Source organism: Halichoerus grypus, chromosome 2 (assembly GCF_964656455.1).
Source record: "Halichoerus grypus chromosome 2, mHalGry1.hap1.1, whole genome shotgun sequence".
NCBI lineage: Eukaryota > Metazoa > Chordata > Mammalia > Carnivora > Phocidae > Halichoerus > Halichoerus grypus.
The window spans coordinates 157,507,529-157,530,910 of NC_135713.1; the positions used below are offsets into that span (position 1 = coordinate 157,507,529).

At 48.2% G+C, this 23,382-nt stretch overlaps 1 protein-coding gene across 2 annotated transcripts in view; it reads left to right on the forward strand.

Moving 5' to 3' along the window:
* Positions 1–23,382, forward strand: part of COX10 (cytochrome c oxidase assembly factor heme A:farnesyltransferase COX10) — a 127,097-nt gene that overhangs the window by 97,649 nt on the left and 6,066 nt on the right. The window contains exon 6 of one of the 2 annotated variants that reach the window (XM_036094740.2): positions 14,582–14,814. The exons of the other annotated variant lie outside the window; for it this stretch is intronic. Within the exon in view, the coding sequence (XP_035950633.1) occupies positions 14,582–14,814 (233 nt within the window). The remainder of the gene's footprint in view (positions 1–14,581; positions 14,815–23,382) is intronic. 2 annotated transcript variants of the gene reach the window in all.

The window sequence follows — 23,382 nt, forward strand, 5'->3', positions numbered from 1 at the left end:
GTGCCTTGGCTCTTCTGATCCCACTTTCCCTTGAACGGACTCAGCATCAAAATGGCAGCCTCAGCCTTAGCCCCCCGGGTGTCCCGGCGGAGTCCTCTGCCCCGGTCCCAAAGCCTTGTGAGAGGAAACAGGATTGTCCAAGCTTGGGCCAGATGCGTCATCCCGGGTCCAGTCCCCTGGGGCAAGGGAAGGGGATGCAGGGACCATGAAGCGGGGGGGGGGGGGGGGGGGGGGGGAGTGGGGAGTCACACGGAGGACCTAAGGCTACTCCTTCCGCTGAACTTGAGCTTGCTCTTGGCCAGATGTGTATCTCAGGCGCTCATTCTGCTTTGTCGCTTTCTAGCTATGACCCACCTCCCCCACGCCCAGTGTATACACTTTATGTCCAATTCTTTCCGTGAAGATAATAGATTTGATATTTCCTGAGTCTTGTGTTTTGCCTCACATACGGAGAGGTACGCATCCTCCCTCGCCATCCTCCATGTGTTTGACAGCTTGTCTGTGGGAGCATTGCCCGGTTCTGTCAAAGCCAGAGTTTTCTGTTTTAGGTTCTCTTTTAGGTTCTGTTTAGGTTCCATTTCTGTTTTAGGTTCTCTTTGTTTTCAGAGAAGACAGAGGGTTGCAGACACCTTTAATCGGCCCTCTTTACCTATTTTGAGGTCCCTCAGACTTAAATTTCTAATGTATCCTAAACATGTATTTTTTATTAAGTCATAACCTTTTTCCTAGTCTATCCTAACTCAAATGAATTGTTCTTAAGAATGTCAAGGTCTAGTGTTTCTTCTGTATATTTTAGAATTAAATAATTCCTTTGTCTAATTCAATTCATTAAGAATTTATTGATTACCGATAATGTTACCAGCACTGGCAAGTTCTGTTTTTATAATGCTCAGAAGGCTTATAATCTGGGTGAAAAAATTAGCCAGATGCATAAAACGCTTTGCAGACGGCCGAGACAGCCCACCAGTACGCACTGAGTGAAACGAGGGAATCAGGACAAACAAGAAGGGCTCTGGGAGGTCAGGAAAAGGAAGTCCGGGTAAGGACAGCCTGGATAGCAAAAGAGCTTCCTGAAAGCAGGCCTGGGCCGAGCCTCCTTCCTTGTTATTTTGAAACACATGTGTATTTTGATGACCTCTCCTGGAATTAGCCATTTTGCAGCTCGGTGATGCTGACAGGGAAATAATGCATGTCCACGTTCGTCTTTTCAACTTAATGGATCAGACGAGGGTGATCCATAACTGTGAAGCTGTAGGTGTGGGCTGCAGGTGGGAGAGATAGAAGGATAAGAGTGGACTGAAAGGTTATTGAGACAGGACAAATGAAAACACTTGGGGTCAGGGTCGGACAGTACCTGGTGTTTAAATAAATGACGGAGATGGAGTTTTCGAAGTGAAATGAATGGATTGTTTAGTTGGCATTATTAACTTAAAGAACGGGGTTTAGCTTAAGCATTATAGGGATTTACAAGAGACATTTTTCAAATTTACTGAAGGTTTTACCAGTAAGCACTTAAGCAAATGTAAACATTTTGCAGGCTGCAGGGGAGCTGAGAATATTATTCATCAGCCAGGCCCGCTGGTCCGGTGGACAAGTACCCAGGCCAGGCGAACGCCCCGCAGAGTTTCTAAGGATTGTTATGACTAGTCTCTGGATGTGTATATACTGCAAATGTAATAAGAACATAAACATTTTATAAGTATAGAAATTTCTTTCTTTTTAGTGTTAGCCAATCATTTGAAGTGGCAGGAAGAACAAATTTTGTCTCAACTTAATAATCATGGTGCTAAGGTAGAGAGTTGTGTTCTGAAAATCATTCCACATGACGAACCGCTCAGGATGAAGAGTCAGCAGAAAGGTTTTGCACACGTCATTGTGCTTCGCCATGGCAGTGGGTGCAAGGGGAGCACTGGTGTTTTCTGGAAGGGAACGTTCCTTTCTCTCATTGTCTTAAGGAAGAAGAAAGCATTTACAGTTACTCTGAAGCATCGTGAGTTGTGAACATTTCTCGCCAGCCGTCCTGGGGATGGGGGAGTCTTCAGTTCCCATGTCCCATCTTATAACCAAAAAACATTCAGATATTCTCATAAATATAAATACAAAGGGTTAACTATCACATCCTAGTAACCCAGTCAATCCCTTGTGGCCACTTGAGCAGTAAGTCCTAGGAGCCAACACCTTTCATTAATCACCTGGAGTCAGTGAGTCTCACATGCTGTCACTTTATCTCTCTTCTCGAATGAGACGAGGTGAAAAGATCTGGCATGATGGAACGCCATTCCCGTTGACCGGTGGTACATGGGGGTGGTCTGAAGGCGGTGTTCATTCCTTCGTGTGCGTGGTTTGTAAAGGTCTGTCTCAGCCAACATTTGGGGCGCACTGGCCTTGGATACGGGGAACAGAAAGATGAATAGTCCAGAGTGCAGGCATTAAAGCAGTTCGGATGTGGTGGGATGGGCGGGAGGACTGAAGGACTGAGATGTCTGTGAGAGCCAAGGGCATGAGGACCACCCGTGGGCCAGGGTGGGGGGCAGGAAGGAGAGCAGGCTGATGGGAAACATGCCTGGAGGACTTATTTGGATGTGGAGGCCGAATCTCAGAGGCTGGGAAAGAAATGGCCACAAGAGACTGAAGAAAGTCCCGGAGGGGTCAACTCTAGGGCAGTGGAATGAGCGATCTGTACTTGGTGGCGGAGAACTTTCACTGGGCCGCTTATTGCAAAATGGCAGCCAACAGGCCAGATCCTGACGAGACCTCTTTTGTTTGGCCCGCTCTGCATTTCTACTGTTGCCAGCACTTAAAAAGCAGAAAATGCTAACATAAAGCCCCAGGTTTCTGGGCTTCTTTGCACGTTCCCACATAGTATGTGCCGGTCAGACCTGAGGACCAGTTCCCACTGTTTGTCACCACTCCTGTTTCTTCAAGGAGGCCCCCTTTGCTCCGTAACATCGCCAGCCTGGGCCCTGTGGACGTCCCTGCGTCTGCAGACACTGCCCTAGGCCACAGGCTCCGGTCTGAGCAGCTCTGCCCGAGGTGGAGTCCCCTGCACCTTCGTCTGGGGGTAGCATGCACCTCCAGGTACTCTCCCGAGCTGCAGGATGGGTAGTTTTATTCCCTACCCTCGCTTCTTTTAAATTGTGTTTTATTAACGCTTTCCAAAGACTCCTTAAAATTCAGTGACCCTCACTTTATGGAGGTGAACAGAACCGCTTTTTGAAATAGAATCCTATAAATTAAAAAGGGGAGGGGAGGGGGTAGGAAAATTAAACCATCTGGCTCAACCGGGAAAAAAGGAAAACTATCGAGGTGTTACGGGAGCTGGGGGTAGTGGAGGAGTTCAGGAGTTTGAGAAATACACTGAGACAGGACCCCCTACGCTAGAAACTTGGTTTCCATGGACGGGATCAGACTACAGAAATCACTTCTTGAAAATTCATACAAATGGGTTATCCTTTATTTAGGCTGAATGGAGGTAGCGTAACTCAAGAGTCCCCATTTGCTTTATCCTTGAATTAGAAGGTGGCATTGCATCTCAGAGATCAACAGTGAGTAAGGCTCATCATCTTCACTCCCCCACCCCTGCCTACCTTGCTTATCTCCCTCCTAGATTAGTAAGATTCAGTTGATTTTCAAAACTCATTCAGCTCAGACCTGCTTCGTTTTCTTCCTTGGGGGGAAAAAAGTTTTTCTTAATATAATGCCACAGCCCCACGTCCTGACTATAGTCATGCCAAACATATATGCTTATTCTTGGATTTATTTATTTGAGAGAGAGAGAGAGTGCACGCCGGGGGTGGGAAGGTGGAAGGAGAGAGAGAGTCCTCAAGCAGACTCCCCGCTGAGCACAGAGCCCCTCATGGAGCTCGATCCCACGACCCGGAGATCATGAGCTGAGCCGAAATCAAGAGTCAGACGCTGACTCTTTTCTTTTAAAATATGATTTGTCTCCACCTTTTCTTCACCTGTTCCTTAAATTCTGAATTTTCATCAGTCCTTGTGGTAGCTGTAACTTGAATCTTGTTCAGAAATAGAAAACTCCTGAATAAGATGCTGGGGAAACATTTTCAAAACAGTTATCTGTAGAGACTTTCCCCCCAAAACTCAGGTCAGAGCTCAAATGTGGGATTTATACAGGAAATTAAAGCTAAATTGGCTTGGTTTGATTAAGGTTTGGGGTTTTCTTTTGTCTTTTAAAGAAGGAGATGTTATTTTGTAATTTAAAAACCATTTATTCTGGAAGAATGACCAAGAAGTATGAGACTAATTTTTGTGTAAACCAATTACCTACAGAGCTGCTTACAGTATAAAGCCTTCTTGACTTAATGTAACGTTTCGTAGACCTCTCTGACACATGACTTAAACAGAAAGAACACATCTCTCCGGTCCATTATTTCAAAGTCAAGTAATTTAAATTACGTATATTAAGTGCAATAGTCATCAAATTAAAGCTTGCATATTTTTTTTCTCATTTGTTCCCAATTTCTACAGAAAATTCCACTTCAATAGAGCCACTAAGGATTGGTGTTTAGTAAACAAAGAAATACAGTATTTTAAAGGAAGAATAAATAATTCATAGAAATGTGTGGACAGATTCTCCTTCCTCTAGTCTGTTGTTTGTTTTTGGGAGTAGCCTTGGGCAGGAAAGGGAGAAGGAGAAGGCCACCTGTGCGCTGACGCTCAGTAGAAAGATATCTCAATTTGAAATGTAATTCAGTTTTGGATGTGAGTTTGGAAATAAATCATCACTCACCTCTCTGCATGAGCCATGAACCTATTTGCCTGTGTGAATGAATATGAAAAAATCGTTTTAGTTCAATGGCTACATTCTTTTTTCTGCCACCTTCGTCCCTCCCCCCATAGTGCTGTTTTCCTTATTCATCCCTTTATTCCGTTTTATTGAAAATTAGAAATTGTTTGCAATACCATTACACCCCATTCATCTGCTTTCCTAATCTTTCCCGTGTCAGTTATCTCTGGTGACAACCATTTGCAGAGATATGAACTCCCTCTCCTTAATAAAGGCCATTACAGTGTTGCAAATATGCAAGAGCACCAACATTTGAAAGGGGAAAAAAAAATGTTTTCCGTGTGATCCATTTAGTTTTTCCTGGTGCTGGTTTATTTTATTTTATTTTTTTGTGATTTATACAATAAAGTTAGATTCTTTTTTTTTTTTTTTAAAGATTTTATTTATTTGACAGAGAGAGACACAGCGAGAGAGGGAACACAAGTACGGGGAGTGGGAAAGGGAGAAGCAGGCTTCCCGCCGAGCAGGGAGCCCGATGCGGGGCTCGATCCCAGGACCCTGGGATCGACCTGAGCCGAAGGCAGACACTTAACGACTGAGCCACCCAGGCACCCCTCCAATTTTTTTTTTTTTTAAACTTTATTTGACAGTGAGAGAGGGAACACAAGCAGGGGGAGCAGGAGAGGGAAAAGCAGGTTTCCCGCCGAGCAGGGAGCCCAATGCGGGGCTGGATCCCAGGACCCTGGGATCACGACCTGAGCCGAAGGCAGTTGCTTAACGACTGAGCCACCCAGGCGCCCCTAAAGTTAGATTCTTAAAGTTATTGAAAATAAAAATAGTTTTGCCATTTTAATTATTATTAGAAAATGCTACACAGGGCGCCTGGGTGGCTCAGTCGGTTAAGCATCTGCCTTTGGCTCAGGTCATAATCCCAGGGTCCTGGGATCGAGTCCTGTGTCGGGCTTCCTGCTCAGCGGGGACCCTGCTTCTCCCTCTGCCTCTCCCCCCACTGATGCTCACTCTCTTTCTCTCTCTTAAAAATGAATTAAATCTTTTTAAAAAAAAAAATGCTACACAACCATCGTACTTTTATAACTCACAATTGAGATGCATTCTTGAGTCTATATACATCTATTTTCATATTCTAATATGTATCCGTATGTCTTCGTAAGTTTGAAAAAATTAAATTGGGGGAGCAATTTACTGCAAGTTTATCAGCCCTTACCTTCAGTTCTCCCTTTTTCCTATTTAGATAATGCCGTCTCATTTTGCCAGTTCTTCATGTAGCCGATGTTACAGTTTGAGAATTCATCGCACTCGCATTTGTTTTAACGTCTACCTTCCTTTTGGGACTAAACATCGCCCCCCGTTTTGTTCACTGCTGTATACCCACACTTAGCGCAGTGGCTGACTGTACCAGCAGTGAGAGAAATCGTAATAAATGAATGAGAGACCGCGTGAATGCAGGGCGCTCATTTGGTGAGCACTGTGCTAAGTGCTTTATTTACGTTCCTGCATTTAATTTTTAACTCTAGAGTACCTCCCATTCTACAGATGAAGAAACTAAGACCAGCAGGTTAAATAATTTGCTCAAGATCATACAGCTCAATGAGCCAGAGCCCCTGCCTTCCCCGCGGTCTTGTTCCTGAGCCTTTTTGTGTAAGCCACTTTGATGTGAGCTCCAACCTTGCCATCGAAAGAGCCCTAAGACACCCCCGATTTTACAGTTGAGGACACTAAGGATCAGAGAGGTTAGATAATTTGCCCCCTTTTACATAGCTAGTGCAAATCAGAACTTGAACTCAGACCACCTGATTCCTGTCCACCATGCTTAGTTAGTTCTGCTCCGGTATGGAAACCAGAGTGTCATACTATTACTACAAAAAGAACATGAACGCATTTTAAAAACATTTTTGGTATGAAAATGTTCCGGGAGACACAATAGCAGAGATAGTACAGCGAACCCCAGCAAACTTGTCACCCAGAATCCACAAGATCATCAAGACTTCAACGTGCTTGCTTCATCTCACCCTTGTCGTGGTGAAAACACTTAGCAGCATGACTAGGTTAAATCAAGGTGGATGGGGCAGAGGGATGTACCTACAGTTCCTCTGTGAGTTGCAAACAGCTAGGCTGCTTCCCTGTATTCCTTCCTCTTAGAATATGTCAGGAGACATATATCAAAAGACAGCGGGAAATGGGCGACCCACCCAGGCCAGCGGCAGGCAGCACCGAAGGTGGAGTGGAGATGGAGGCCTTCTGTAGGCTCAGCCTCCGTTGGCTTGGCCAGATGTAAGCCAGATGGGACAGCACCACCCTGGTGATGGAGGTGGAGTGGAGATGGAGGCCTTCTGTAGGCTCAGCCTCCGTTGGCTTGGCCAGGTGTAGGCCAGATGGGACAGCACCACCCTGGTGATGGAGGTGGAGTGGAGATGGAGGCCTTCTGTAGGCTCAACCTCCGTTGGCTTGGCCAGATGTAGGCCAGATGGGACAGCACCACCCTGGTGATGGAGGTGGAGTGGAGATGGAGGCCTTCTGTAGGCTCAGCCTCCGTTGGCTTGGCCAGATGTAGGCCAGATGGGACAGCACCACCCTGGTGATGGAGGTGGAGTGGAGATGGAGGCCTTCTGTAGGCTCAGCCTCCGTTGGCTTGGCCAGGTGTAGGCCAGATGGGACAGCACCACCCTGGTGATGGAGGTGGAGTGGAGATGGAGGCCTTCTGTAGGCTCAGCCTCCGTTGGCTTGGCCAGATGTAGGCCAGATGGGACAGCACCACCCTGGTGATGGAGGTGGAGTGGAGATGGAGGCCTTCTGTAGGCTCAGCCTCCGTTGGCTTGGCCAGGTGTAGGCCAGATGGGACAGCACCACCCTGGTGATGGAGGTGGAGTGGAGATGGAGGCCTTCTGTAGGCTCAGCCTCCGTTGGCTTGGCCAGGTGTAGGCCAGATGGGACAGCACCACCCTGGTGATGGAGGTGGAGTGGAGATGGAGGCCTTCTGTAGGCTCAGCCTCCGTTGGCTTGGCCAGATGTAGGCCAGATGGGACAGCACCACCCTGGTGATGGAGGTGGAGTGGAGATGGAGGCCTTCTGTAGGCTCAGCCTCCGTTGGCTTGGCCAGGTGTAGGCCAGATGGGACAGCACCACCCTGGTGATGGAGGTGGAGTGGAGATGGAGGCCTTCTGTAGGCTCAGCCTCCGTTGGTTTGGCCAGGTGTAGGCCAGATGGGACAGCACCACCCTGGTGATGGTAGAGCGGCGAGTCTCAGACTTTGACAAGCCTCTAGGTCACCTGGACCCCTTACAAGTCCCTAGGTGACGCTGATGCTCGGGTGGGTCTGGGGACCACACTCCAACAGAACCCTGGGCCCCACCACAGAGAGTTCCAGCGCGACGTGGGGAACCCCAGGAAGCCTGTCTGGCCTGTCTTCTCGCTTTGCTTCAAGAAATCAGGCCTCAGAGCAGCACTTGAAATGGAAGCCACCTGCTTAGGAATTTAGATGATAAAAGGAGCCAAAGGACAAATGGGAAAAAATGTTTAAGAAAAAAATTTAGGGCGCCTGGGTGGCTCAGTCATTAAGCGTCTGCCTTCGGCTCAGGTCATGATCCCAGGGTCCTGGGATCGAGTCCCACATCGGGCTCCCTGCTTGGCAGGAAGCCTGCTTCTCCCTCTCCCACTCCCCCTGCTTGTGTTCCTGCTCTCGCTATCTCTCTCTCTGTCAAATAAATAAATAAAATCTTTAAAAAAAAAAAAAAAAAGAAAAAGAAAAAAATTTAAGCAAAATTTTTAAACAGTGAATGATAGAAAGGGAAATAACTCTGGGTATGTACGTGTGTGTGTGTGTGTGTATGTGTGTCTCCAGATTTGAGATACTTTCCAAGACCCATCCAGAAGTGGGAGAGAACAGATGGGTTTTTTGATCAAGGGCTGAGCACTCCGATTAGGAGAAAGAGTATATTGAGTCGTGGACCTAAAATAACAAGAAGTCGATCTTGAACAAAATTATCCTTCAAGTCTTTGAGATGTAGCCGGGCTTTTATGTGTACTAAGGCAGAAAATCATAGTTGTGTTTAACTGAGATGAGAAAGGAACACACTTGACTAATCCTTTTCTGCATCAGAAATAGATCTCTTTATTAAAATGGCTAAATTTATGGCGCCAAATGGGTGGCTCAGTGGGTTAAGTGTCTGACTCTTGATTTCGGCTCAGGTCCTGATCTCGCAGTTGTGAAATCAAGTGGTGCATCAGGCTCCACACTCAACACAGAGTCTGCTTCTCTCCCTCTGCCCCTCCCCCTGCTCATGCATGCACTCTCTCCCTCTCAAATAAATAATCTTAAAAAAGAGATAGATCTCTTTATTAAAACTGCTGAATTTAAGCCACTTTAATATCACCGTGATTGCTAAAGATTTCATGGTAAATCAGACTTTAAAAAATAGCCCAGAGGCCACTTGGGACACATTCTCTTCATCCCAGAACCATCACTGTTGCTAGTGCTCTTCCTGCTTGCAGTGGAGGCTCGCCATTCTCTTCCTCGAAAATACCTAACACGAACTTCTCTTGTGAGGTGAGCAAATGCTTGTCTGTCTTTGCTGGTCCTCAACGGCAGGCAGAGGGGTCCTTGTGAAAATCACATCTGATTATTTTCTTCCCCTGTTGAAAAAGCAGAGAAATCTTTTTTGACCCTGCATTTGCCCAGAGGCGATGTTCAGGTAGATGTCTCAGCATGGCCTTCCCGGGGCTCTCTGACAAACCGCCCCCCCACCCCTTGTGCTGTGCCCCCTGCCTGAAACACTGCCCTCCATCCTTCCAGCCCCTCTCCCGCCCACCCAGCACTTCTTGCTAGAATCCTTCCCTGCCCACCCCCAACACCCGCACGCTGTCCATTCGTGGTCCCAGAGTGCCTGTCTTTTTAACTGTCTCACTTCATATAAGTACCCCCAGGACAAGGACCATGTCTGTCTTACTGCCCACATTCTATCCTAGGTCTGTCCGTGGTTTGGTTTTTTTTTTTTTCTTTTTCTTTTTTAATATAGTGCTCCCCATTGTTTTCATCTCAGGAAGTGCAATGGGAAGTTAGGCTATTTCTACAACGGGGTAAACCAAAGGAGCTTTTAAACCCATAGGAGGCGGCTCCCAGTGGAAGGCAACAGCCTAAAGACTCCAGCTGCCCCAGACCCTCAGCAGACCCAAGAAATCAGAGAATCAGTAAGTCGTATTACAGCCACGTGCCCCCACCTATCAGTTGGATTAAACGAATGAGCCAACAAATAAGTCCCGAGTGCAGATCCTGTTTCCAAGTTACTTCACCTGTGTAGTTGACCCTTGAACAACATGGGTTTGAACTGCGCGGGTCCACATACATGCAGATTTTTTTCAGTAAATCTCTTAGAAAATTTTTTGGAGATTTGCAACAATTTGAAAAAACAGACGAATCGTGTAGCAGAGACATTTCAAAAAAATTGAAAAGTTAGGTATGTCATGAACACATACAGATATGTAGATACTAGTTTACTTTGTCATATACTATCATAAATATATACACATCAATTATAAAAAGTTAAAATTTATCAAAACGTACCCACACAGGAGAGGAACCATGAGAGAATGGACTCTGAAAAACAAACTGAGGGTTCTGGAGGGGAGGGAGTGGGATGGGTTAGCCTGGTGATGGTATTAAAGAGGGCACGTTCTGCATGGAGCACTGGGTGTTATACGCAAACAATGAATCATGGAACACTACGTCAAAAACTAATGATGTATGGTGATTAACATAACAATAAAAATTAAAAAAAAAAACCCACACAGACATTTGCAGAGTGCACATGGTGCCATTTGAGTAGAGAGAAAGGTAAACAAATGTAAAAGTATCGAATCATAACCAAATAAAATTAACTGCTGTAATAATTTCCTAACCACCTCTCATCGCAGTTGTGGTGAGCTCAAGTGTTGCGAGCATCCACCTAAAATGCCATGGGGTGGGGGGCGCCTGGGTGGCTCAGTCAGTTAAGCGTCTGCCTTCAGCTCAGGTCGTGATCCCAGGGTCCTGGGATCAAGTCCTACATCGGGCTCCCTGCTCAGCGGGGAGTCTGCTTCTCCCTCTATCCTTCCCCACTGCTCATAATCTCTCTCACTTTCTCTCTCAGATAAATAAAATCTTTAAAAAAATGTGGCGCTAATCATCTCTGCATGAGGAGTTCATCTCTCCAGTAAATTGTGAATCACAGCAAAAAGGGGTCTCTTGCAGTTCTCACTATCAGTAGTTAAGTTTGGGGGGAGTCAAAAGTTACATGTGGATTTTCTCTTTTTTATTTTTATTTATTTATTTTTAGAGCGAGTGTGCGAGTGGTGGGGGGAGGGGCAGAAGGAGAGGGAGAGAGAGAGAATCTTAAGCAGGCTCCATGCCCACCTCAGCGCCCAGCTCAGGGCTCGATTTCACAACCCTAAGCCCATGACCTGAGCCGAAATCAAGAGTCGGATGCGTAAGTGACTGCGCCGCCCAGGCGCCCCTGGATTTTCAACTGTACATTGGGGGCAGTACCCCATCCACCTCACTGTCTAAAGGTCACCTGAGTCTTGGTTTCTCGTCTGTGCAATGGGAATAATCCTATCTGAATAAACGTGTTTTACTTTGTTAATTTCTGTTTTGTTTTTAATGCCATACCCAGTGTTGATACAGTTCCTAAAAATAGGCTTTCTCATGTAGTGCTGGTGGGAGGGTAAGCTGGTCTAAACCCTCTGGGGTATAGTATAGACTGGCGGTACCAGTCAGATCCCTAAAAATGTGCCTGTCATCTGGCTTAGCTATCTCACGTCTGAGAATTTATCCTCGAAATTTATCCTAATCAGAACTATGAACAATAGTCTGTCTGTAAGATCTTTATGCCCACATTATTTCTAATTTCAAAAAGGGAAAAATATGAAGTGTCCAGAAGGGGTATGTTGATTGAATTAATCGTGGTATATCCAGAGATACACCACGTAGGCCACTCTGTACTATTAATGATGATGATACAAAAGACTTCTGAGTGGCACAGGGAAATTATTAAGACATACTGAAATAAAGTAAGGAACAAAACCACAGTTCAGTATGTTCTGTTATTTTTTAAATAGATATGTCATTTAAAAAAGGCAAAGAAGATTTAAACCAGTGTGTTTCACTGAGTAATTTAGAATTTCGTATTTGTAATCTTCAGTAGTTCCAAATTTTCTGAAAAGAACAGATATTACTTCTATAGTAGATGTTTTAGGAAAACAAAAGCATCACAGGAAAGTAAACATCACAGAGTTTGCAGTTGGAGCACCTTTGCCCATAATGTGAGAAAACCATGAAGTTCACCGATTCAGGCCGCCTTGTACCAGGAGGAAAAATGTGTCCCTTGAGCCTCCAGGTGCTGGGGATGGTCGTGGCTACCTGGGTAAATAGCCTCCTTTTTCCTTATGTAGCTTGTCAGTCTCCCCAATTTCCATCCGTGCCCCTGAGCACACTGATGGAAACACCAAAATTAAGCCTCATGATTTTCTGGGATGCCTACAAGGGTCAGAAACTAAATTTCCATGTGAAATTGCCTATCTCAATAAATTAAATTCATGTGTGCTTTTCTAAAAGGGCTTTTCATAACACTAATACCTTTGAATCCAACTGGCTTCCACAGACCTAGGAGAAGGAGCGAACAACCTTCTTCTTTTTTTTTTTTTTTTAACACAAGGTCCAATTCAGGAAAAATAAAAATGTTTATGAGCCACATTTTTCTCCCACCCAAAATAAAACTTGCTTTTTTACAGTCCCATAGGAAAAAAACAAAACAACTGTTCTTATAAGCTATAAATGACCTTATTGCAAGAAGGACAACAGTTGTAACATTTTCACTGCTTTTTGGCCATCTTTTTCTGGGCATAGGTGAGATACAACAGCACAGAGCCATCCTCCTGATTTTTCATCTGGAGAATGGGGCCACTTAGTGTGGTCGTGGGCTTTCTCTGGCAGGAGCAGAGGCACTGGGGGGAGTTGTCAGGGTGGGATGGACTGGAAGGACAAGGCAGGATGAAAGTCCGAGGGGGCCCAAGCGACTGCTGCAGTGGGAAAGAGGGACCCCATGCTCCAGAAGAGGTAGCCAGGAGGCAAGGTGGAAATTCACCATCCACATGGAGCATGCTTGAACAAGCATCTTGGCAACAGTGTATCGGCATTTGTTCTCTTCTCCATCAAAACTCCTTCTCGCGGGGCACCCGGGTGGCTCAGTCAGTTAAACGTCACCCTTCCGCTCAGGTCATGATCCCCGGGTGCTGGGATCGAGCCCTGCATCAGGCTCCCTGCTCGGTGGGGAGCCTGCTTCTCCCTCTCCCTCTGCTTGCTGCTCCGTCAAATAAATAAATAAAATCTTTAAAAACAAAACAAAACTACCCCTCTGCTGGGTTCCATCTTCAGGGGTGGTGGCCACAGGATCTGATCTGATCGAGTGGAATCATTGAGCCCCATGCAGTTGTCTCAGAGGCGGAATTATGGCCTCCATAAGGAGAAGGCAGGCTTGAGGGACCTGCGTGGGTTTCTTAAGAAAGAATAAGTAGGGGCGCCTGGGTGGCTCAGTCAGTTAAGCGTCTGACTCTTGATCTCAGCTCAGGTCTTGATCTCAGGGTTGTGAGATGGAGCCCCACGTTGGGTTCCAAGGTGTTGGTCATGGAACCTACTCAAAAAAATAAAAATAAAAAAATAAACAAACATGCATATAACTGGGAACTTCTAGATCCGATTCAGCTACGCTCTCAAAAAGTCTTTCACAAGATTCCACAGAAAGTCCACCTTAAAAAGTGGGCCGTGATGAGAATCGGTCTTAGAATCCTCACTGCCAGTCGAGAGTTGTATTTGACCGTTACCACTGCGTATATAATATCGTAGGACTCCCCTCGAAATCCCGTCTCTGAAGCCAGCTGTGGCACGGAAGGAAACTCAACTGGAAGTGCCCTGTCACCGCGGAGCGGCGCCCTGGAGTTTCGCTGTTGGCACGGCGCTGGTCCCATGCTGAGCCTGTCATTCATTACAGATAGATGCACGCAGACACATGATCGTTATCCATTACTGCTAATTGGGTGATGTTTTTCAATAAAGTATAAATACACGCGCAGAAGGGCTTCCAGAATTAAGACACTCGTTCCTGCCCAAATGCTACAGTATTGTGTTGCGGGCGGTTTATCTGCAGCTGTCACGTCCCTCTCAACTGTAAAACGGAACCCTGTGTTGGGGCGCTCAGGCGGTTAAGCGTCTGCCTTCAGCTGGGGTGGTGATCTCAGGGTCCTGGGATGAGCCCCGCATGGGGCTCCTTGCTCAGCGGGGACCCTGCTTCTCCCTCTGCCTCTGCCCCTCCCCGGGCTTGTGCGCTCTCTCTCTCAAATAAATAAATGAAACCTTAAAAAAAAAAAAAGCAACCCAGAGCTCTGTGCCAAACAAGCACTGGTCTGGGTCTGTCCTTACTCCGGCCGGCGGGGGAGAGCAGTCCACCCTCTCCGGGGCACAGATGAGCCGAGTGCCGCCCAGCACCCCGCAGCCAGGAAGGGGCCCAGCCTGCGTGCGAACGCCCGGCCGTCTAACCTCGACTCTCTAACTTCATCCCCAGCGGGCAGCTGCAACAGCAACGGCCAGAACGCCTGCAGACACGACCCCCGCCCCCCGATTTTAGGTGTCGCGGAGAGAATGCCGCGTAACCGGGAGCAGGGCGGGCCAGCACGCCGCCCCGGCCCCGCCACTGACCGGCGGATGGTTCGCTCGGACGGCGCGGGCCGCGCGCCGCGTGCCTCCGTGGACTGGACACTGATTGCCCTGTGTTCGCTGCTCTCTTTCAGCCCGTTGCTAGCTGTGACCTTTGCCACTTGCTGTGCTGTTCCAGGAGTCGCCCTCCTGACCTGGGGTGTGAACCCGCTCACGGGAGCCCTGGGGGTCTTCAACATTTTCCTGTATACCTGCTGCTACACGCCGTTGAAGAGGATCAGCATCGCCAACACGTGGGTGGGCGCCGTGGTCGGGGCCGTCCCGCCGGTCATGGGCTGGACCGCGGCTACCGGCAGCCTCGACGCCGGTGAGTACTTCGCATCTGCTGTGTCCGCTTGGGCCGCAGGGCGCGGCCGGGCGCCCGAGCCACGCCCTCCGTAGCGCCCCCTGCCGGCGAGCGCGAGCACGTGCTAGTCAGAGGCGCTTCCCGAACTCTGGTGCGTGCTGGTCCGTCTTAGTCTGTACTCACCGTCTCGGCAAACGGGCGGATGCGGCGGGCTGACTCTGAGTGCAGAGCCGGAGGGAGACCGTGTCGTCCGGCTTCCGGGCGAGCGTGCGCTTTCCGGGGCGGGGAATGTCTGGGGGAGACGCTAGAGGAAAAGCAGTGACTGCACAGGTGGAATGAGAAGCAGGTACCTAAAAATCACGGATCAGATTGGGGCTGATGATTCCTTTGGGGTGTCCCGGCATGGTGGGGGAGTGTCTGGGACGAGGCCTCCGGCTCTCCTCTGGAAGCGGACGCCCCGTCGTGGACAGCTCCCTGCATCAGCTCTTCACCCCCTGGTGGAGGAGCAGACCCATTTTCATTAGTTTCTCATTTGCTTTTATATGATTTGCTTAAATTGTTCATGGTGTCTACAGACCCTTGAAACACATCTACTTTTTGGTGGTATGTCACAACGAAATTTGTGGGGTGAAAAGAGCTCATTTTTACCATGTGTAAGGGAAGCTTCACAGTCTAATTAGCCAAGTAATTAGTGTTTTTGACCAACACTTAGGAAGGAAGTGGTGAGGTTTCCTGCAATATATGTAAGTACATATTTTTCACATGAGAGATCAAAAGGCAGTTGACCATAAACCATTGCCCCGTAAGCCACATTTCTGAAGCTTTTCATAAAAGCCCTTGCACTCTGACTTGGCAAGCTTACAAAGGCGATTACACCTTTAGCATGATCGTCTCTGAGAACGGTTTTAATATCCTGTAAATGTTGGAGTTTCATGAATCTACAAATAAAATATTCTAGACCGTACATGCTCGTTTGCTCTAAGCCCCCAAGCCTGAATCTTGTCCGCGTGGGAGCCGTGGCGGCTCGGTGGTCGGGAACCAGCGCTGCGGGGCAGGGGTGCCCCCGGGTTCGGAGCCCAGCTCCACCTGTCATTAGCCGCGCGCCCTTTGGACGTTCTGGGCTTCTGTATGCTACTGTCTCCTCCTCTCCCACGTGGTCCCTTCTCATGGAGTTGTCATGAGGATTAAGTGAGTTATTATTAAGTATTCCTCATTGGTACAGTAGATGGATTCATACAGATCGAGAAAGCTCATGAGATTTTATTGATTTGCAAACTCTGAGCGGTTTGTAATTGTTACCAGGCTTGGTGGGAAAGACCGCTGGGTCCTTAGTGATGGTTGTCTTGGGCGAGGGTGGAGAAGGTGGGAAGCATGGGTTTGATATCCCTAGACTAGATGGTGTCTGAATTTCCCCCCTCGTTTGCACCTGCATACCACGAAATTCCTGGTCAGATTCCTCCTCCTAGTTCTACCTGGAGCCCCAATCTTGACCCAAACGGCTGTCGCCCCTAGCTTTTTTTTTTACTCTAGTAAAACCTAGTTCTCCCCTCCTGTACCTTTCCAGAACTCTCTAGTGATTGCCCAGACGTCCGAGGTGGGGCCCCTGAAAGCGACCCCTCATGTGCAGCGATGTGGTGCCCCAAGTCACCTGCCTATGTGATGGACACGGCCCCACACCCTGCCAGGAGTGCCAGAACCTTATGCAGGTTCCTCAAACCCAGCCTAAAGGAACCAGGCCCCCAAAACTACCTTTTCTCTCTGGGAACTCCCAGACGGAGTCAGGGCTGGGGCCAAGTAGGACAGCCCCGGAGACCGGTGTCACTGAAGATAGGTGGGGGCAGTCCGGTCCAGGGCCATGCTGAACTTGGTCACCTCTGTCATCTCTCGGTCACCTAGATTCTTGCTGAGGGCTAGAGGTCTTTATTGTACTCCCAGGCGGTTCCCTCAAGAGGATTTTGAGCCTCAGCGTGTGTTGGCTAGAGTTGCATCCCCAGAGGCCAGAGAAAGAAAGAACTTTGCAGACGTCTTCTCACTTACATGTTCAGGGACGGTGTGGATTTGGTTAAACTGCTAATAGTCATACTTAAAATTTTAAAAAAACTTTTTAAATTTGGGATCTAGTCTTTCTGTAATCCAAATTCAATCATTTGTATACAGATTCCTTAATGAGGGATAGCTAAGGGCCAGACGTAGGTTGCAGGGTAAAAATGCATGTTTATCTTGAAAAATGAGACCCCATCACCTACCTGAACTGACCCTGACATCAGGCAGAGCCATCTGAAACAGATTGGTGTCACCACAGAGAGAAATTGGTTGAAGAAGGTTGACCTCTATTACATCCTTTTTCTTCAAATCCTAGAGGCACATGGCAGGGCACACAATTATGGCTTGGTGTACCGCCTCCTGAATTCTAATTCACCCCCGGGTCCAGTCCTACACCTGAAGTCTTATCAGATTTACAGAGTGTTACTTTACATAATGCTTTAAACTGCTTCCAAAAAAAGGGTCCAAAACATTAATTTGCTAGAGCAAACTCGAGATAAGCAGCAAGTCTTGGATTAAAATTGAATGAACCAATGAATCAATCAGTCAATCAGTGAATAAGTACCTTCCATTTTACAGCTGACAAAACTTGTTTAATCCCAAGTCAGTTGCCAAATATTTATTGAGCCTCAGCTATGTGCCAGGGCCTATAAAGGAGGAAGTGATCCAAAGAAATAAGGTAGAATCTGAGAGAATGTAGTTTCAACATTGATATCGCTGGGATTTTAAGACACTGGGTTGAATAAGATTATATATATATATATATATATAGTTTTGTCACCTTCTAGAACTGTACCATCCATTAGGATACCCACTAGCCACATGTGGCTATTTAAGTTTCAGTGTCAACTAAATAAATTTAAACACCGAGTTCTTCAGTCCCAGGAGCTATATTTCAGCTGCTCACGGCCACACGCGGCCAGGAGCTGCCGTACTGGTGGCACAGAGAAGAGCGTTTCCATCCTTGCGGAAAGTTCATTTGTCAGTTCTGCCGAGAAGGACTCATCGATGTCCTTATGAACCTGTGTGTCCCATCTTCCTCGTGAGTTCGTGCTTTAAATGCTAGGGCATCGAAGGAGACTGCACCTGTGGTCTCCACAAATTCTAAAGCAGTGGTTATCGAATTTGAGTGCACCTCAGAATCACCTGGCAGGCTTGCTAAAACCCAGGTTCCTGGGCCTGAGAACTTGCATTTCTAGCAAGCTTGCCAGGTGATGCCAATGCCCCTGGTCCAGGGACCACTTTAAGAACCACCAACCTGAAAAGACAGAACGGGAGAGAGCTCTGGCTGTCAGGATATCTTGGAAATACCTCAGGATTTGGGCAGAGGGAGTGGGTAGATGGCATGATTTGAGACGCACACACCCATAGAGATTAGGTCTCTCCTCTGGGTTCTTATCTCAGGGGACATGCTTGCTTTGAAAGCGAGCGCCCTGCTGAGCAAAAAAGTGGCCCCACACGTTTCCCTTCCGTGGTATCTCCAAATCGTTTTGTCTTTGACCCTCGGAAGAGTGATCACTTTGGAGAAGCATATGAATAGAAAAGTCTTTGGAGTACTCCACTGAACCGCAGTGATAGGAAGGAAGAGAGGAGGGTGGAGGAGAGGCAGGGAGACCACCCACTCAGCTCATCAGCCTGCTTCCTGGTGCAGGTATCAGTGAGGACCTACTGTGTGCTGGGCACTGAGGAATTCGGACTTGATTGAAAGGCACTAAAGACCCCTTGGCGGTTTAAGCAGGAGAGCAGCTGGGCCCGGAGTTGGGGTTTTATCCAACAGTGGGCCGTAGGTGGGTTCTCTGTGGTGTTGGAAAGCAGTACTTTGCTGGGCCCTCCTTGGTCCTCCCAAGCCTGTGTGCCTTCTGTCTCCTCCTGCCCCCTCTCCAGTAGGCCTCTACCTGTCCTAGGCCTGGCCTGCACCTTCCTGCCTTCCCTAGTCACATTTCACCCCTCAAGTATTTAGTGAAGCATCCATCAGCTCCTCCTTTCCAAGAGCACCTTGTGAATGCCCGTGAACCTCCAGGTGGGCGTGGATGTGGGGTGTATGTGTGAAAGGGGGCCGACTCCACTGAGTGCCGTCCATGCTTTTGGTCCCTCAGTCACCCTGACCATGGGAACCTCCATAAAGGCCCCTTCCTGGGCCCGGAAGGTGGTCGGCAAGATTGGAGAGGAACAGCCCAAGGTGGATGGGCGGTGGAAAACCCTACAGCCTCCAGACCCATCTAGTTGAGAAGAAAGATAAAAAACAAGTGGCCCTAGAAAATGATTTGCATCCCAGACGGCTTGCGGAGTAAGGAAATGTTAATGTTCCAAAGTACTTTTCCCCCTTCTCAGCGTCTAGATGATTTTGTGGTTTCTGTGGTGGCTACAAGGCCAATTAAGACCTCCAGAGGGTCTGAGCCCTGAAGAGAGAGATTATACTGCCTTCCGTCCTCCAGTCAAGACCGAAAACCTAAAATAAGCATAAGGACATCCCATGGGGTTCTGATCCCCCCCCATAACTACTTTGTTGTTTCTTCACCAGACAGTGAAAAAGCCTTTCTTTTTTTTTTTTTTTTTTTTTTAAGACTTATTTATTTGAGAGAGAGAGAGAGCACAAGCAGGGGGAGGGGCTGAGGCAGAGGGAGAAGCAGGCTCCCCGCTGACCAGGGAGCCCAGTGCGGGGCTCGATCCCAGGACGCTGGGATCATGACCCGAGCCGAAGGCAGACGCTTAACCCACTGAGCCACCCAGGCTCCTTTCTCATTGTTCTAGCTGCCCCCCGGGGCGGCGTGGGTGCAGAGCGAGTGTGCCTGCCCTGCCCCATAGGTACCCCAACACTTGGACAGGGAGGCTGGATTTGGGGTGGGAGGGGAGCCAAGCGGATCACCGGATAGAAACCGGGAAAGCCAAACCAATGTGAGTTCTTGAGATCTGCTCTTTTGCCGCTGATGCTCTTCTAGCTGGAAAGCGCTAGCTTTGCACAAACAGCGCGCGGTGGGGTTTTTGTCCCCAGCGGGGCTGTGTTGTCACATGCTGGGCCCTAGCTCAGAAAGCCCCGTTTGCGGCCAGTCGGCCATAATGGTAATCACCATAATGGGACTGTACCTGTGTCCATTTCTCTCCGAGACGCGGGGTTAGGCCTTTTCTCCCACCTGCCTAATTACTTTGCCTTCTTTTTTTTTTAAGCTGAACCGCTATTAGCAGAAAACATTAAAAATGCTTACCAGCAAAAATAAAAAACCCAGGAAGGCCAACCAGGAGGGCTGCTTTCTGGCCCCCGGTGTGGCCAGGACAACAGGGGGAGAAGTGACCTGCATGGACCCGGGGAAGGGGTCGCTTTGGGGCGGGGGCGCCGCAGATAAAGTGCAGGGAGCAGACAGCCCAGCTCCCAGCGGGCCTGGAGCCACACGCATTAGGCTTCTCAACAGTGTTTACCTCCAGGGACGACTTTCGTTTATCTTGGAGGCTTCGGGGTAAAGTACTTCCCCTCCTCCCTGCCAAAGCCACCTCTCTCAATCTCTCTCTCTCCCTCCACCGCCCCCATGGCTTTAAAAAGGCTCTATTTGGTCATTTTCCCCCAATCTGACCCAATCCCAGGTTTTGGGAGTTTGTGGAATGGGCCAGGGTGACCGGCTTGTAGAGTTGATGTGTAAATTGCCTTGCGTTTGTAATTCAAATGTTGTTGTGTGGTAAACATTAATTATGTCAGCCAACATTCAGTTACAAATGAGGACTCAGCCGTGGGCCCTTATCGGGAAGTGACATTTGGCAGATGGATGGTTTTAGTAACAAAAAAAGAGAAGGAGGGTTTTTTTTTTTTAGCCTCAGCTGGTAAACTACAAAATGTTAAATACTGTTTCACTATATTTACCTCCTTTATTCCAAGATGAGAAGAGAGAATAGAACAGAGGGAATGTTCCATTCACTCGCTCATTCAACAAATATTTATCGAGGCCTTCCTAAGTACCTGGCTCTGTTGAACCCAAGCACTTTCAAAGAGTTCCTTAAGAACACTGGTTCAGTTTGAAATGAAACTTGAAAGTGAGTGTCTGTGTTCATTTTGTGTGAGATTTTTTTTTCCCTAACTAGCCTCAGAGGGTCGCATTAATTAAGACAAATGACATTTTTAAAGACAGGGTGAACAAGGAACATTTTCATGGGAATATTAGCAAACCAAACAATATTAGAGCCCTATGCTCTTCGTAGACAAAACCCACAAAAGGCTGAGAAAGAACGTACTAGAAGTATGTTGCTAGACCCAAGACTGGGTATAATTGGAGGCCACCTTTGGTACGACCAAGGAAGTGCGCTCTGCGAAGTTGACCAGTTGATCAGGGCTTTTAGGGAGCCCAGCCGGTGCCTTCCTGAGGGAAATGATAATGCCAGGTAGACACGGTGCCTGGCCCCAGATGCACGTTTAGTCAATACTGTTCAGGGAACAGATTAGTATTGGGATAAGAAAGATGGAAATGCCCTCAGATGTGAGCTGGGGGAGTACAGAACATTGGGATTTCTTAGAGAACCTGCAGATGCCCCAAACTAAACTTCCCTGTAGGGAAATGATTAAAAAAAGAAGAGGGGAGCAGTTTTTTTTCAGAGTCAGAGCTCTGTGCTTCCTTTATCCCTGTCTCCCTTCGGATAGAAGCCTCAGGTGACTCTGTGGGGACAGGTGACTCTGCAGGGGACGGGGACGGTGGGCGGTGCGCAATACGGTGAGGGAGAGAGGGAGCCTGTGCCCTGCTCACTGGGCCTCTTCGTCATTCCTGAGTCACTTCCAGAGAATTCTCCCAGGGCAAGCTGTCACTGCCTACTCCGGTCCCTATTTTCAGAGGACCCGCAGTCTTGCCTTTTGTCAGTGCGCAGTTGATCAACTGGCCCCCACACCCTCTTCCCTTTATGCCCAGCGCCATCGAAGTCTATTACACAGTGGAAGCCGACCTGTTTCACAAGCTCCTTTGTGTTCACCCTCAAAGGGAAAGCTTCGGAATCTGTGACCATGAAGCTTTGGGTTTGGCTCTGCTCCCCAGCCAGCCCCCAGTTTACATAACCACGTACCCCTGAGAGCACAAATACAACCAGCCTGGGAACAGACCAGCTACCAAGGGCCACATTTAGAGGGAGCCTATTGTACAGGGAAGGCAGGCCTCCCCAGCCCCGCACCAAGGTTCACTGGAGCTGTTCCTTTGTCTTTTCCAAGGCCATGGGTGGGCAGTGAATGACAATGAATGGGTTTGGGGTCGAGGCGGGAAGGGGTTGAATGTGAGCCCACCGGGCAGCAGAAGAAGCAAGCTGAAACCACTGAACCCCGTTTCAAAAGGAATTTTGTTTTCGGAGAGCACACACGGGGACTCAGAGCTCCAACTTGAAGATGTCTGTCTCCATCCTCTTGGGAAACCATGTGGTTGGCAATTGCCTCTGGTTGGTTTGCCAACAAAATGATGGATGGACCCTGTGGACAGGTGTTTCTCAACCCGAGCAGAGGCGGCAGTGGTTGAGGTTCCCCCCCCCACCCCGCCCCTCGGTCCGTATGGTGTAAAAATGATTGATAGATGTTTTGAGAGGGTTTAAAAACGCATGTATTTGCAAAGGGCCGCTAGGAAGACATTGGTTAGCCTTGCCCCACCTAGCCTTACACATCACTTACACACACCTCTCTAAGGCTGACTTAGGTCTTCCTCCTCTGTGTCCCCCACACTCTATCCACCTAAGGTGATCTTCAGAGGCCGTCCTCCCGTTTTGTGTTGTCTCCCTCCCTGGCTAGACTCCAGCTGAGGGCCTTGAGAACACACTGCACCTATCGTCACATCGTGGGTACCAGAAGATAGACCCAGGAACAGCAGACTGCTCGGGGGTGGGGGCGGGAGGGTGGGGAAGGCTGAGCGCAGGCCTTTGAGTCAGTAAACTGTGAGTGCTCTGTGTTTACCCCACAAGGAAGGTGGGTTCCACCACAGCCCCCGGATTAATCCAAGTCTTCCTGTTCCGGTTCACCTTATCTTGATGAAGAGAGCAATTTGTTTTACATCTTTTGTACGAGCAAGTAGAACCGTGTGGGGGTGGTGGTTTTCTGATTACAATCCATTAAGGCTAAGCTGTGATTTCTAAAGCTCTTTCATTTGTGACATGAGCCAAACCCACACCCAATTTCCTCTCGCATAGAAAGCAGCATGCTACTCTTATGAAAATGATTTTTTTAATTATGTTATTTTAAGCAGAAGCATAACCGAAAATGCATATTGAGCAAAACAGAATACTCCAGTTGGCACACAAAAAAGCGGGCTTTTGAGAAAGGCGAGCAAGAGCCCACATTGGGGCCTGGATCATTTTAACTGTTTCCAGCCTGGTTTCCCGGCCGACTTTGCTTTTCCTCAGCTCTTTAAACACAACGGCAGAAGGGCTACTGGGCCCTGGCTTACCCGATTCCCCTCCCCCGGTTCTGAGTCTTCTCTTGCCAGGACATGTCTCAGCCTTGTCCACCCCGCCCCCCCATGCCCTGGTTGTCATCCCTGAGGCCCATAATCTGTTCAGACCCTTCGGGTGTGAGGCTGGTCCCGAACAGTGAGCGGTTGC